Source organism: Leptonotus elevatus, chromosome 2 (assembly GCF_054856555.1).
Source record: "Leptonotus elevatus isolate MCC_2025b chromosome 2, RoL_Lele_1.0, whole genome shotgun sequence".
Taxonomy (NCBI): Eukaryota; Metazoa; Chordata; class Actinopteri; order Syngnathiformes; family Syngnathidae; genus Leptonotus; species Leptonotus elevatus.
This window is the reverse complement of record NC_141240.1, coordinates 10,890,676-10,906,565: the sequence shown is the minus strand read 5'-3', so window position 1 is coordinate 10,906,565 and position 15,890 is coordinate 10,890,676. Positions and strand designations below refer to the sequence as shown.

Below are 15,890 nucleotides of genomic sequence, written 5' to 3'. Positions count from 1 at the left end.
TTTTGAAAGTAGCCTGATATTAACAAAATAACTTTGTTCATTTTAAATGTTTGAATTGGTTAATACTGAGTTAACAAATAAGTTGTATTTGTTGTAAAAATACAACAAATTGGGAATCTGGATCATGACATGATATGAGCACAGTGGAGTGTAAACTGCTCTGTAGCCACACCACTCAATTCTCCTCTGAGAATTATTGACACACAACATGCAAACACTGAAACTAAATATTTTTGTTTAGAAATGGAAGTTATATAATGGTATCGTAATGACTTCTTTTGTGTAACATTTCTAAATTTGTGGATAAGTACAATTTAGTATTAAAAAACGAATTGGGTTGAACAGCTTCTAAACTGTAGATAGACATGTATGTACAGCTCTGTCTACTGTGCATATCAGATGTCATCGAAGGTTGCATAACAATTTCGGCCACTAGGGGGTGATCACGTTACACTATTATATTGTTGCATAAAGCAGCTACAGTAGTTATAGAGAACACACTAAGACATGTGCATTTATGCACTGAGAACGTGTATGTGTGTGTGTGTTTGCATGCGTGTAGGACTGTAGGCATACATACGTACATGTATGGACAAAACTGTTGATACCCCTATGTGAATGAAAGAAAAATGGAAATTGCCTGTAACCAATGAAAATCAAACATTACTTTTGAATTATGGTTCTACAGTTTTAAAAAAACAAAACAAAAAGTAAATCTCATGATATAGGCCTGGACAAAAAACGATGGCGCCCCAGAAGATTGAAAATACTTTGATCATAGGGACATGTTCAACCAAGGTGTGTCTTCTAGATAGCATCACAGGTGTCTTCAAACGTGTAAGTCAGACACTCAGCCTACTTAAAGGGCAACAAGTGCGTACAGTAGTCAGTGTGCTAGTGTTAGGTGACATGGTGTGTACTAATCATGGACCAGAGAAAGCAAAAGAGCGAGTTGGCTCAGGAGTTCAGAAAGAAAATTTAGAAGCACGTTAAAGGTAAAGGCGATAAGACCATCTCTAAAGGCGATAAGACCATCTCCAAGGAGCTTGATGTTTTTGTGAGTACAGTTGCACACATTCAGAAATTTAAGATCCACAGGACTGCAGCCAACTTTCCTGGATGTGGTCATGGGAAGAAAATTGATGACACATTAAAGACACTGCTAATACGAATGGCAACAATAGAGCTCAGAACAACCGCCATAAGAAAATTAAGGTGTACTCTAAGATCAGGGTACATCAGTGTCAGATTGCACATCTGACGTCATTTAAGCCAAAGTGGACTTCATGGGAGACGATCGGATGGAAGACGCCATTGTTGAAAAATAAAAAGTGAGAGTGAAATTTGCCAAACTGCATGTTGGACAGATGCAAAAACAAAGCACACCAAGAAAGCACTGTCCATACTGTGAAACATTGAGGAGGCTGTTATTTTCTTGGGCTGCATCTGACACAGGGTGTCTTGAGTCTGTGCAGGGTACAATGAAAGACTGTGGCAAAAAGCTTGGATTCAGGCCCAGGCCACAAGTCTTACAAAAAACAAAACAAAACAACAACAACAAACAGGAATGGCTCAGACCATAAGACTGGACTTATCTGAAGTGGCCTTCTATAAGCCTTTATCTAAATTCTATTGAGCATTTGTGGAAGGAGCTGAAACATGCCATCTGCAAAAAAGCATCCTTTGTACCCGAGACAAGTTAAGCAGTTTGGTCATGAAAATGTGGGCTAAATGCCTGCTGAGAGGTGCAGAAGTCTCATTGAAAGTTACATAAATCATTTGTTTGTAAGAATTGCCTCAAAAGGTTTAGTTGTGCAACAAAGTATTTGTTAGTTAAGGCCAGGGTTAGTTACGAGTTAAGGCTACCGTCAATTTTGTCCAGGGCTGTTTCATCAGTTTGTTTCTATAAAATTCTGTTGAAACACAAAAAGCTATGTCTGATTTTCAGTGTTCATTTTCATTAAATTTGTATAATGCTGATGTCGGGCCAAAACATTGTACCTTCAAAATCCTCACTTTTCAGGAGACCCCAAAAACGGTTCAACCTTTAACATTCTATCATCAAAGAGAGCAAGCTAACACTTTAGATTAATATTCATACAGCCAATAATTTATAAAAATGACAAGTGGATTGACCAAAAATGTATTTTTTTTTTAAACAAATTTGAAATTGACCAAATTGTGATTTATAAGGTTTCGGCCCGATACCAGTATTTGTGCGTGTGCGTGTATGCACTTGATGTGTGGCCCTGGCCAATCACAGGGCACATAAAGTAAACAATTTACATTGACATGCATACCTATGGTCAATTCAGTCTTCAGTTACCCTAACTTGGATGTTTTTTTGGAAAATGGGAAGAAGCAGGAGAGTCAGCAGAAAAGGGTGGGGTGAACCAGCAAGACCAGAGCTGACATTCAAACCCAGGACCTCTCACCTCTGAGGCAGACATTAACTGTTACGTCACTTTAGGGCTGGACAATAAATCGAATTAATTAGATACATCGACATTTTAAAAATCTAATGATTGAAAATTTGCTAAATCGTGAAATCCTGTTTTGGCTTTTGGATTATTAAAAGCTGTTGTTCTTATGTTCTGTTAAATCCAAATATTTTTGTGAGTTGTAATTTTGTGGCAGAATGCTGGATGGGTGGTTTACAAGACATGTTTACAATAGCCACCAACTACTTAACTGTGGCATTCAAGCACAAACTATGAATGCTAAGTTTATGATAAACTGATTCAGAATCAGTATACTAGAGATAGACCGATATGCTTCTTTCAGGGCCGATACCGATTATCGGTAGTCAGGGAGGCTGATAACCGATATACATTTGCAGGAAAAAAAAAGTTGGTGTCAAAATTTTTAATAATAAAATATATAATAAAAACTCTCACTTGTCTGCTTAAATGCCTTTAAGGACATGTTTATTAAACAGCTTTTGTGATTTGCAACATGTGAAAGGTTTTTTGTTTGCCATCAGCTTTTGCACCAACTATAATGTGGCTTCCGCACACTAACTCCCAAATAGGCGCTAATTCGCAGGCTAACTGTTAGCTCGCGGGCTAACCATTCACCCACACGCTAACCCCGGGATAATTTTCAAATAGCCGCTAAAAAACGGCTATTAGGTTAGCCCGCGAGCTAACCTAATAGCTGTTAATTTGCAAGCTAACCGTTAGCTCACAGGCTAATAGCCGCTAATTGCTGCTTATTGGCTGTTAGCATTGCATGAGTAACCAATCAGATGGTGCTGTGGGCGAGCCAATGCTGTAGGGAGTCTACAGCACGACTCAGAGCAGACGGAGGAGAAAAGCGCCCGTCAGAGCTAAAATAACAGTTTTTAATTTATCGGCCATCAAAACAAAAAAAAGGGTTTGATGCAGATATTCATAAAATGCTGAATATCGGCAGCGATTATTGGTCTATCCCTACAGTATACATTATTGTTGTCTGAATATTTTGCACAGGAATTATTTTTGAATAAATGAAACCTTTAAATAAATGTTTGCTGGGTTTATTAGATTAAAATTGAAATAGTCCTGAATGATTGCAAAAATCGAGATTTTCTTTTTGGGCCAGATCGCCCAGACCTACGTCACTGTGACACTCATTTAGCCAATTACCATTGAGAATAATAATTTAATCGAGAGGCATTTCTCAGTCCATGATAGTGTTATTTTTGTTGATGAAAACTAAACTAGATTAAAACCCTCATTATTAAACAACAACTGCGATTTTGTAAAATCCTGTCTTCTAATCTGTCTCGAACACACAGTGACACAACAGCAGCCCTGCAGCTAGCGAGTGCAACGTGCACAAACATGGGACAGACAGGATTCACGGTGAAAGGTGGAAAAAAAACAAGTAGAGAAGACGTGATATATGGACACAATATTGCTACGTGTGGAGAAAAACCTATGCTTGATTTGAGTCGAAGGGAAGGAAAGTGGACACAAGGTAGCTGAAAAACAACACAATAAATCTGAAGAGACGTCACAGCCACAAAGACATCGCGCCACAAAGACATCGTGAATAGTTAACAAAAAGTTTGGTAGTGGTGGTTAATAATGCAACATTAATCCAACAGCTGTAACATTCCAACAATAACGTTAATCTGACCACTAAATAATCCTCGCTAATTTACTAGTTTGTAGTCATAGCCACTTTTTTTCTTTTTTTTATGTGAAGTAGTTTTAGATTATATGGAAGTGTTCAATATTATCTTCTAACAAAAAAAAATAATGTAAAAGGGTAAAATGATTGTCCTGACTAAAACTAGACTAAAATGTTGACAGATTTTGTTAACTAAAACTAGATGAATAAAATGATGTTTTCTTGGACTAAAATAAATGCTAAAATGCTCGATTTATAGTCGACTAAACAAAGACTATATAAAAATGGGATGAGGTTGACTAACAATGACAAATAATAAGTGTGTCTGAAACTGGACTAAAAATTAGACTACATTTAAAAATGGCTGATAAAATTAACACTAGTCCATGACAGTGAATGTGTTGTTTGTTTGGAACCAAAAGAAAAGAAAAGAACGAACAAACAAAGAAGAGGGTCATGTCTTCCTGCACAACTTCAAAATGCTGACATCTGATGATTTGTTTAAATATTCTTATGTTGTTGTTAGATGTTTTACGAAGCAATTCGCAAGAGGCATTTTGAACATCCAATAGTGAGAGAATGTTTGCAGGGAAATTGTCAAGAAATGTGCATGTAATGCAAGGAGGCAATATAGCCAAGCACCAGAACACCCAGCATACATGGAGGGTATGTTCAAAAAAGGCCTCAATTTCACAGGCACGTCTCAAGATGTTTAGATTGCTGTGTTGCTTCCCTTGAATATGATGAAAATGTGCAGCAAGTCAGCGAGTGTAGTGGTGATGTCGGCTACAGATCCCAACCACTGTAAGTGTGTACTGCCTCTTGACCTTGATACCCGTCGGAACTTATTTGAATCTGGGAACTTGACAGAAGTGTCATCAAAAGGGAACGGATGCGGCTGATGACAGATTCCACTTTACCACAAAATGTTGCTCTGTGGATGTATTGATTTCATTTTGAATGTTCCACAAGACCATGATTCTATTCATCCATCCATTCTTGAACTGCTTATCTGAATACTAACAGCACACCAGCGTCTGCTCGTGATGAGTTATGACTGTCCGTAAAGTACAATAAAAAGATCCTTGCTTTAAATTGACATACTCTAACCTCGTTCAAATGGGCACTCCACTCTACATTGTTTGCATTGTGTTGGGTTTGTTTACTGTAAGATGTACCTTCCTTGGGGATAGTATCTTGGGTGTAGATGGATAGAGTCTGTTATTTATTGATGAGGTGAATGTTTGATCATTTTGTTTGTATGTGACCGAAATCTTAACACATCTGGTTCGCTGTCAAAGACACTGTTCAGCTTTTGTTGTTTCAGTGTGTCACATGTCAGTGTTTTGTTGGAGGATGGTGGGATGGGGTTTCCAGCTAGAAGAACACTGACCCCCAAATAATTGTAGTGTGTTAGAAAACGTGCTGCGGTGGGTGGGGGGGATTCAAAGTAACGATCATCAGCTTTCTCACCTAAACCAAACCTCTGGATGTTTTAATATAGTGTAGAGAAAGAAAAAAATCATCCTTTGCAGGGAAAGAATGACTTCATGATGGCTGTAGCAAAGTACCGGTAACCAAAATCGCATCCCATTCATTGTCACGTGGACTATGACTTCACTCTCCATCTCCTATAAGAGCCCAAACAACCCCCAACACCAATGTGTGATGTTGTGGAACAGTGTAAGTTAGTTAGTTTGTGATAAGTGAAGCAGCATCAGGAGTGTGCAAGCTGCAGAAGCAAGAAAATGTAAGAATTGGTTTTAACATACTGCATATCATCTGTCTCAAACTCCGGTCCTCGAGGGCTGCAGTTCTGCATGGTTTAGGGGTTTCCCTCCTCCAACACACCTGAACCAAATGATCATGATCATTACCAGGTTTCTGCAGAGCTTGCTGATGAATCTGTTGTGTTGGAAGAGGGATACCTCCAAAACATGCAGGTATGCGGCCTTCAAGGACCAGAGTTTGAGACATATGCTTGCTTGTATATAATGTTTGAAGCATGATGCAGGGCAATGATGGCTGTAAATTGTACTGTGCCAATATACTGTACGTATGCAATATGAGATGCATATTGAGACCCCCGGTTTCCCAAAGGATGAAATAAATCAAATACAAGAATCACAGTTCAGAAACTGAATTCGTCCACGGACTTGTGAAAGGTTTGTGAGAGATATTCCTATTAAAATAAATACAAATCAAATTCATCTGTTCCAGCCCCAGAACAAAGATGCCTTTGCATACAGCTGGCACAAACGCCCAACAAGGAGCAGACTGCCCAAGAGGGATAACCCTTCCACGTTGAGATGTGACCGGAGGCCTCACACTGAGCTGCTGGACGACCCATCCGCACTGTAGCACTGGCAGGCATCGGAGCTGCTGCTTCCCCAGCCACAGCACGCTACCAGCCTCGCCAGCGACAGCCCACCGGACGCCGCCGGAACTGAGACACACTTTCCAGGGCTTCCTCAAATCACACTTGCATTTTCACTTTCTTGGGAGCAATACTGAGGGCTAGCTACTGGGGAGAAAAAAATATGCATCTGTGTGTGAAATGCATGGAGCAACCGATGCTCGCACCGTGTGAGCAAAAGTACAACTGAGCGTTCCATATGGATGCCGTGACTGTTTGTGGACTGTTTGTGAAGCATACTTTGTGAATTGAAGCGGTGTTTATCTGAAAATTACTTCATAAACCCATTTGTTGGTGTACAGGAGTGCTCGTGAACAGAGGGTCCACTGTAATCAGTATTATAGTGGCATATAACTGTACTTGTATGCTATTGTAGTACAGACGAAATGAAGAAAGGTTTGCTCTCTGAGAACAGAGCAAAGACGTTTCCAAAATTTGTGTCTTCCAAGTTTCTGGTTATGTTGTATCCAAGGTTAGGGAATCCAGGTCCAGACAGTACAAACTAGGGATGTTGCCCTGTGATCGGAAATCGGGCCCGTTTACGTGGCTGCTGACTCAATCAGAATCGGACGTTATCTCCGGATCAGGACTCGGATAAATATCTGAGGTTCTTTTCATAACTTTATTAGATCTGGAGTTACGCGGTGGCACAGAATGAAACTTAATTTTTCCACACAGGTTAGCGTGCGCTGTCACTTTGCTACAGTGACACTATTGGCTGAATGCCGTCAAGTGGGCAAAACAAGGAAATAGCTATTAGTTGTGCATTATGTGGGCTGTGTGGAGGCATTTGGAAGTAGATGATAAGTTTTTATCTTTAAAGTAAAAAGCGGAGACAGTGCGACTTGCACTGTGTCAAGTGAGCATTTCTTTGGTGGAAAGGATAGAAATATGTAGCATGCTTCCCAGCTGCACTTCACTGACGGGCAGGCCTGCCGCTAACAAGCGCTGGAGACTCTGGACGTGCTTCGGGCCCTTCCCGCGGATCCAGCTGCGGCATCCGCCGGGACAGTGCGGTAGCGTCGGTAGACCTTTGAAGTGACCCAGGCGCCTAGCCTAGCCTAGCCTAGCATAGCATGAATCCGGAGAGTAGGTCGTCCTTCATGAGGTCCCCAATCCTGCCCGGGCCGGCAGTCTAGTTTGGTGCGAGTCCAGGGCCAAAGTTGTTTAAGATTAAATACATTTTGTTTGCTTGCCCTTCAACGGAAGGCCCTTGTTTGTCATGAAGTTGGCCCCCCCACCCAAAATTTGAGGGAAATAGTCCATTATGTTTGTGCAATGAAAAGTTTTGTTTGTGCTGCTACTGTTTTGCCGTTGCTAGCAATTATTTTTTTAGGTCATCCAGAGTTCAGCCAGCCCCCCCCCATCTACTGCGAAACAGACCCAAAATGGTACCATTCGTTTGTGCTGTAAAAATCTTTGTACTGCTACAGTTTTATAGATATTACTGTAAACATATTAGTTTCATGTGATGACTCATCCAGCCGCCCATCCACTGTGAAAAGGACCCAAAATGACACAATTTGTATGTTGCTGCATTTGTGCTTGTTTCATGTACATATGCATACTGTATTTTTTTTTCTTCCTAAAGAAGAACATCAGTAGGTTAGCCCATCAATTGTGTTAAAGGGGAAGTCAACCATAAAAATGTCTTGACAATAATATGTTATATGTAACCTTACTAGTCTAAACATGACATTCTGATTAATATTGCATTTGTGGAATATGAGCTATGAAGCAAAATCAGGCCGTTTTGATGCATCTCAAAATGGCGGCCATTTTGCCACTGGCTGTTGACTGAAGATGATATCAATGTTGCTCAGGGCTCAGGCAATGACCAATCACAGCTCACCGGTTTTCTGAAGATGAGCTTTGATTGGTTGTTACCTGAGACTTGAGTAACATTGATGTCATCTTTCGTCGGCAGGAAGGGGCAAAATGGAGATGGATAAAAACGGCTGGATTTTGCTGCTTAACTTATATTCCACTAACACAATATCAACCAGAAATACCATATTAAGACTAGTGGGGATGCATGGAACATATTGTTAAAATTTTTTAAATGGGTTGACTTCCCCTTTAAGTAGCCTGCTTTAAAACGGCTACAGTAGGTTCTAAAAATAAACCTCTCATTAAAAATGAATATACTGGTTAATAATAGCCCTTTGAGTAACTCAGATCAGGGTTGGCCAATTCCGGTCCTCGAGGTCCAGAGTCCTGCAGATTTTTAGATGTTTCCACCCACTAGCACACCTGATTCATATAACCAGCTCATCAGCATGCCTGATTAACTATCCTGATCTTTAGTATCAGATGTGTTGGTAGGCGGAAACATCTAAAACCTGCAGGACTCCAGACCTCGAGGACCAGAACCGGTGAACCCTGTCATAGATGTTCCAACTCCCACCACCTCAAAAAAAGGGTTTTAAGTGTTTTACTTAGATTAACCACTGCTCCACTCACCATATAAAAGGTGTTGGGATTGTTTTGTTTAAAAAACAAACAAACGAAAAACACCTTTTCTCCTTAATACAATGCCAAGGCATTGGATCGAGACTCAGAATCAGCTGATCTTCAAAATGAGGTGACTGACTCGGGTCTAAAAAAGTGTGATTTGGACACCCCTAGTAAAAACACTGCCACAGATTGGCTTTAGCCACAAGTGCTAACTGGCAGGTAAACAAGCTCATCTCCACCTGTTGAGTAGAAGCAGCTAAAGCAAAACTGAATCAGAGTTTTTACTTTCTGGACCTGTATTCCCCAACCCTTGCAACTTGTACCTGTGCAACTGTTCTTCCGACAGTTTTCCCCAAGTGCACTAAAATGAAAGCTCATGCCTAATATTTACATATTTACAGTGGTGGGTACTAGAATCATACTACATTTACTGCCTTACAATCACTTGAGTAACTTTTGGAATAAACTGTACATGCCAGAGTAGTTTTGATGCAACATCATTTTGACTTTTGAGTATATGTAAAGAAACGGTACTTTTACTCCATTGCAGGGAATGTGTTAGTTTTGCGTTCTGCATAGGACCTAGGTAGAACTCAAAAACTAACACACTCCATTAGTGTTTAAAACATATATATATTTATAAAGATTTTATTTATTGTTTTACTGAATTTTTACATTCATATTTTATTATTAATTTTTTACACTGATGGGGAAAAAAATTACATTCAAACTTACCAGTTACTCAGTACTTAAGCAGTTTTTTTCACTGAATATGTATTTACTCTTACTCAAGTAATTATTTGGAAGACTACTTTTTACTTTTACTTAAGTCCTACTATTTAAAAGTAACACCACTCTTACTTGGGTAAAAATTTTGGCTACTCTAACCCATCTCTGCATATTTATGAGCTTGGAATTCATGTTGACCTCAGTTCGTGGTTAGGGGTGAGGGAAAAAATGCCTGATAGCATTGAGTAAGTGTGACAATTTTTTTCTCAGTGTAACCTTCTTGACATTTGTATCAATCATCTACAGTGGAAATATAACAAAATCCTAATGTAACATCCTTAAACTAGTGATTGCAATGTATTATACACCCTTGCAACGAAGCTTCAAGTATCATTTATGTAGGACTACTTGGGATTTAAAAGGTTTAATTCCACTGCGGACTTGCTTCTTGCACCCTTGAGCAAAGCACCACACTGAGATGCTCAGTCATTCGCTTGTATGCTCATTGAATCGGTGTTTATGTACTGCATGTAATAATAATAATGTAAAGAGAAAAACGCTAGGGGTGGGCCTTTAACGTGTTAATTAAAAAAAATACAAGTAAATTAATACATCTAAATATTTAACCCATTTCAATAATAGTTTGTTTTTCATCCTTTGTTCCAAACAATATATAACCTTTGTTAGTGCACTCATTGACTGACACGTCAGAGCTCAGTTCGGCTAGCAAAATAGGGAAATCGACCATGTTGCTATGACTGATAGGAGACAAAGTTCATTAAGAGGGATAAAGAAAGAAACTACCTGATGAAAGGTGTTTGAGTCTCACCAACGTACTTCAACTGTCCGGTTCCATAGATATGAAGAATAGGTCGATACGACTTGCCACTTTAAGGTGTGTGCGTGTCTCTCAAAGTGTCAGCACATTTCATGTGTGTGGACGTCACGAAAACCAAAAACAAAGGAAGCCTGCACATTGTGCAGAATACTCTTGTGCACAATGTCGTACAGTCCCAACGAGGAAACAGGGAATAACGTCTCATACGTAAGATTTTTTTCTCTCTCTCTTTTCTAATGTTTTGTAATAATAGTGCATGCAGTAACCTAACAGCCATAAAGTAAACTTCATGAAAATCAGTTGAATTGAGCAAGTTGTGACTTATTTTCAGTGTCCATGTATCGCTTTTGATAAAAAGTCTGCCCCCTTGCGCCCCAGTCTCCAAAGTAAAATAGCAGTTTCATAGGCATGGTCAATAGGTGGGCTGCTCGGGCACACTGGCCAAGCTCATTTAGATCAGTGGCTGGAGAAACTACAACAGAAACCAAACTGGAGCTGTTAGCACTCGCAGTCGTAGTACGAGTTTGAAGTAAACCAATCTTGATAAAATGATTTGCTTCAAGGATCAAAACTGGTACGTCACCATGGGACAAACTCCACTTTCAGTGGTAGAAGATAAAGGGTTAGAAAAAGAAAAACATGGCACTTTTCATTTTTGGTCTGGCCAAGAACTTTTTCAATTTGTTTTGCTACTGTTTTGTATTGAAATGCCACAAAATGCCTTTTTCCGGTGTTAAAAATATTCACATCGTCTATTATTTTATTTAGTAGTCTACTAAATTCCATTTAAATTAAAAATGTTTGCTTTTTATTACAAATATTGTTATATTAAAATTTAATTAATCAAGATTAATTTGATGATTTTGGTAAAATTATAAAATTTTGCACAAAGGACTGTCAATTAGATGTCAATCCATCACCTGAATAATATTGAATGTGGCAATGTGCTTTATCCCTAAGATGATTTGACGTGTATTTGGGCTTAATGTTTAACACCACCTGCAACCCTATATGTTTGGATGTGTCAAACATGATGAGATGAATGAAATTGGGGATGTAATCTTCATGTGGTACCTACTTTAATAAATTGCTTTTACATGTTTCGAGTGAGTTTCTTCCGAGAATACCAAGACTGCATGATACTTTACAAGGGACACTCAATCACTGTTATCTGTATAAAGCAGTGGCATGTAGTCAGGGTCTTCTCTCCTGGCCTAAACATTATCAGGAGCACTGACCGACATTTACAACGTGCATGCAGTTGCATTAAATTATTTACAACAGTCCATTATCTTCACTTCATAGCATCTTGGCTGCCCAACTTCTAGTCCTATGTGTGTTTGTTTTTTTGTCCATTCAATTTAAAATGTGTGTGTTGTCATGTCAATGTAATCTGCCCAGAGCCTTTAATGCTGTTAAGTCATTTGAAGTCAATTAAAGCCAACTACATTTCAGAGTGATGTCCGAAATTGTCAGTCATCTGTCTTGCAATGTGATTTTAGGAGTTGTTTGACGGTGATGTATTGGACGAGAAAGGTTAAACTGTTTCTTGCTTTAGTAATAGTGGTATTCATATTCAAATATGTGAAATGCCTCTCTTTCTCTGTAATGCCACACATGGGTATATTGTGCTTTTGTGTATTATTTTGTGACGTGATGGCGGTATTAAGAGGTGGATTAGGTCACTTTGAAATTCCCACTTAAGGGAACAACTGCAAATGCAACTGCACTGGTATAATCAGTGATGAGACATGTACATTCAAATTCATTCAAAGCCCCTGCGTACTGGATAAAACCCCAAAAGGCACTTTTGTGCTTTGCTTTTTCATTTTCCAGTTACACAAAACTGGTTTGAATTGTGTTCAAAAGAGGCAAAATCAAGATTGTGTTTCAGTATATCACGGGCTACATTTGACATAAGAATTGTAATATACTTACCAACTCCTGACCCCTGTCATGTATCAGTGACCCCAAAGAATTATTATATACTGTATTTATGTATCACTGTGCATGATTGTGTTACTTGTGCAAAGAGGAAGGAAGCCTAATGCCAAAGGGGGAATTTAACGCTGCTGTATGATATGGAAGAGGATGAGTAGTGAATGGTACATACACGCTGTGTAAAACTTAGGTGATGGTTGCAGAGTGGCCTGAACTCCCGTGAGAATGGGGTCACAGGCTATGGAAGATGTATCCTCTGTCTGTGATCCATCAATTTCCATCAGCTCCTCTTCTTTGGCACGTTCTTCAGCTTTTGCTGCTAACCTCGCAGACACCCTACTAGAGCTTCGACCCTGAGGGGAAGATATTTTCAATCATCAAACATTTATATTGACTGACATTAGACACTATATTTCTAGATCACTATATTTAAATTGACTTAAATACCTTTGCAGTAGGTATTACAGGTGGAGCTTTTTTCTGCAGTTGACCTCTAGGATTGGACACACTTGTGTCAGAGAGGGACTTCATAGTGACAGTGGCATGCTGTACAATGCAATCATTGCCACAATAAACAGATTCCTGTAATGCCGGTTTGGAGCATCCTGGGCCAATACATAGTGGACGAGAAAAATCCGTCTCCATCTCCCCTTCAGGTTCAGTTCCAGGCTCAGGCCTTATTGCAAGAAACTCCTCTATGTGATTCACCTCCACGTCTACAGTTTTCTGAAACCAGATTGGCATTTTATGACCAGACCTCAAACGAACAATTACAAATAATAAAACAATCAAGTCACTTAAGTTACAAATTCAGTGCCAGAATCCAAATTAAATCCGAACCTTCAGGGTCTCCCACTCCTCTTTCCCCTCAGGTTCATCACCAGAAGGACTGAGTGACAAGACCTCAGGAGAAATTTCTGGATCTGCCTGGGAGTGACATTCAGACTGGAGTTGCAGGCTCAGCTGCTTTGCAGTGCAAGGTGGGCATATGTACTCTTTACAGCCTTCTGACTCACTGACACCAACACAGACACCATGGAAATACTCTTGGCAACTGTCACAGGAGATCATGAACCTAGAGAAGGAACCAAATGAAGGGATCAGGAAGTTACTAATCATTTCAAGTGGGAGCAGCAACTCTGCCAAGGGGATGTAGTACCAAAGTTACCTTTCGTTGCGTTTTTGCTGACAGATGCAGTACAAAGCATCAGGTTCATAACCCTTGGAGTCTGATAAGCTTGGATCTTCCAGAACATGTTTAACAACACTGCCGCCTTGCTTTCCCTCCTCATCTGATGCATCATTATACTGGCCTGGAGTTATGTCAGTATTCAGATCTTCATTTGTGTCTATAATAATAAAGTCTGGGCTTGTTTGTTGAACGGGACTCAGAGCTGTTACAGAGGGTACATCTGATGAATTAACAAGTATCACATCATCATCATCATCATCTTCATCTGCCACAATTGTCTCAACCTCAAATGCCTTAGCCCTCCCTCTGCCCCTTCCCCTTCCTTTGACCTTTCCTCGCCCTTTCCCTCTGGCCTTTCCTCTTCCGCCTCTCCTGGCTCTGCCTCCTTGCCTGGGTTTCATTTGAATCAAAGTCATGTCTTCATTATCCTCGTCTTGACTTGAGATTAAAACTATATTGTTGACATCTGCGTGTGCCGCTTCATCTGAAACAACAGACTGCAAAATTTCGACATTGTCTGTAGGTCTCCTGAGTTCAGACACCTCTGGGTCATCTGCCGTCTGTGGAGAAGGGGTCTCTGAGACATTGCCAACTCCCAAAATATCAGGGACTGCCAAAGCTTGAGATATTTCCACTGGCAAATCCTCATCCCCGCCAAGAAGAGTAAAAGCTGTGTGAAAAGCTGACCCAATATCCTGCCACATGCTTGGGTCGAGACACCCTCCTGCAGAGGCTAAAGCTGGTTTTGTCTCCTCAGATACAGGTGAGGACGGGGCAGACCACTCGAGATCTTCTACAACAGTCCGAGGTAGTTCAGGAGATTGGGCAGCTTTGTTGTCTTTCGAGGCAAGCGTTGTCTGTGGAAAACTACGTCCTTTGACTCTCCGTGCAGGTGGAGGGCTGTGGGTTAAGTCTCCAACTTCTTCTATAAACTCACGTCGAGCTATAGTTGATCGCCTGAAACCCCAAGACTTTCTAAGCTGGGACAATCCAGGTTTATCACCCGAAGCTTCTGACTTGCTTGGCTGCTCCTCTACAAAAATAAACCATAAAACCCACAAATAAAGATAAATTATCTCATGATGATTTGGACCAGCCTGTCAACAGAACACAGTACACTAAGTATAAGATATTTTACCTGAGCCTGCATTATTCTCCATTAGTTCCACACTGACATCCACTGGAATGAATCAAGGCTGTCCAAAATAAAGTACATTACTAATTAGCGCACAATTGAAAAGTAGTCACGCAGGAAACTGGAACTCAACAGTATAAATTATTCGTGTTTGTGTGTGTGTGTCAAAGAGACATAATAGACACTATTGTAACAATTTAAATTTCAATATTTACACTCCAGCCATGCCTGAAGCAAACATTACATTGTCAATATTTTAGTTATAGATATATAACATTTAGTTATACATTTATAAGAGGTCACAATGTTAACAATCCAACATTCGCCATATTCTATAATAGGGGTTTCACCAATATCGTCTGGCAGCCAGCTCGTAGAGCCCCTTTGTGAACCTAGAAATGTTGAGCACACCAAAGATTTATTACAGGAATATTCCATAAGGATCCCCAATATACAGAAAGACGCAAATTTTCATGTTAGCAATTTGCACAATAGTAATCGGAAACTGCGTAGGTGTGCGATGCTATTGTGCATTGTGCAAATTGCATCGCACACCTACGCAGTTTCCGATTACTGTTGTGATATATAGGCTTCGTTCCAATTAGTGTTGTTACAATACTAAAATTTTGACTTCGATACTATACCTGCATAAAATACCTCGATACCGGTACCTCGACAAAACTCTAAAACATCAGCAAAAGCAGCAAAATTAAAACTGACAAAACTTCAAAAAAATATATATTATTAATTTAAAATATTGAGATGTATATGTGTTAATTTATGTATATATTTATGTTTATACTGTATGTGCTTCCACATTGCATGCCATAGTCTTGAAGTACTGCATTTGATGTCATCCGTTTTAAATATTGGCAATACAGTGGCACTCCAATGACTCAATATAACGCTGCTTGAGTGTGCGTGCATGTCCCTGCTCTTCTCCATTCCGCTCCCAATTAGTCTCACTCCACTTATTTTTAAGGGAAGTGTTAAAAATGCGTGTCAACCTGTGTCTGTTGCTCTGTCAGTCGTCTGAGTTTTTTCTATGCTTAAGTCTGATTTCCTA

General features: G+C 39.7%; 1 protein-coding gene across 3 annotated transcripts in view; it reads right to left on the bottom strand.

Moving 5' to 3' along the window:
• LOC147178408 (uncharacterized) overlaps window positions 1-15,890 on the bottom strand; it is a 53,830-nt gene that overhangs the window by 15,479 nt on the left and 22,461 nt on the right. For 2 of the 3 annotated variants that reach the window (XM_086067815.1, XM_086067817.1), the window contains exons 2-6: window positions 14,828-14,885; window positions 13,666-14,722; window positions 13,338-13,572; window positions 12,945-13,223; window positions 12,670-12,850 (exon numbers count right to left, since the gene is read on the bottom strand). In XM_086067815.1, the coding sequence (XP_085923941.1) occupies window positions 12,670-12,850; window positions 12,945-13,223; window positions 13,338-13,572; window positions 13,666-14,722; window positions 14,828-14,849 (1,774 nt within the window). In that variant the 5' untranslated portion in view covers window positions 14,850-14,885. Of the gene's footprint in view, window positions 1-11,527; window positions 12,851-12,944; window positions 13,224-13,337; window positions 13,573-13,665; window positions 14,723-14,827; window positions 14,886-15,890 lie in introns of those variants that run through there. The other variant, XM_086067818.1, reaches the window with a different exon arrangement.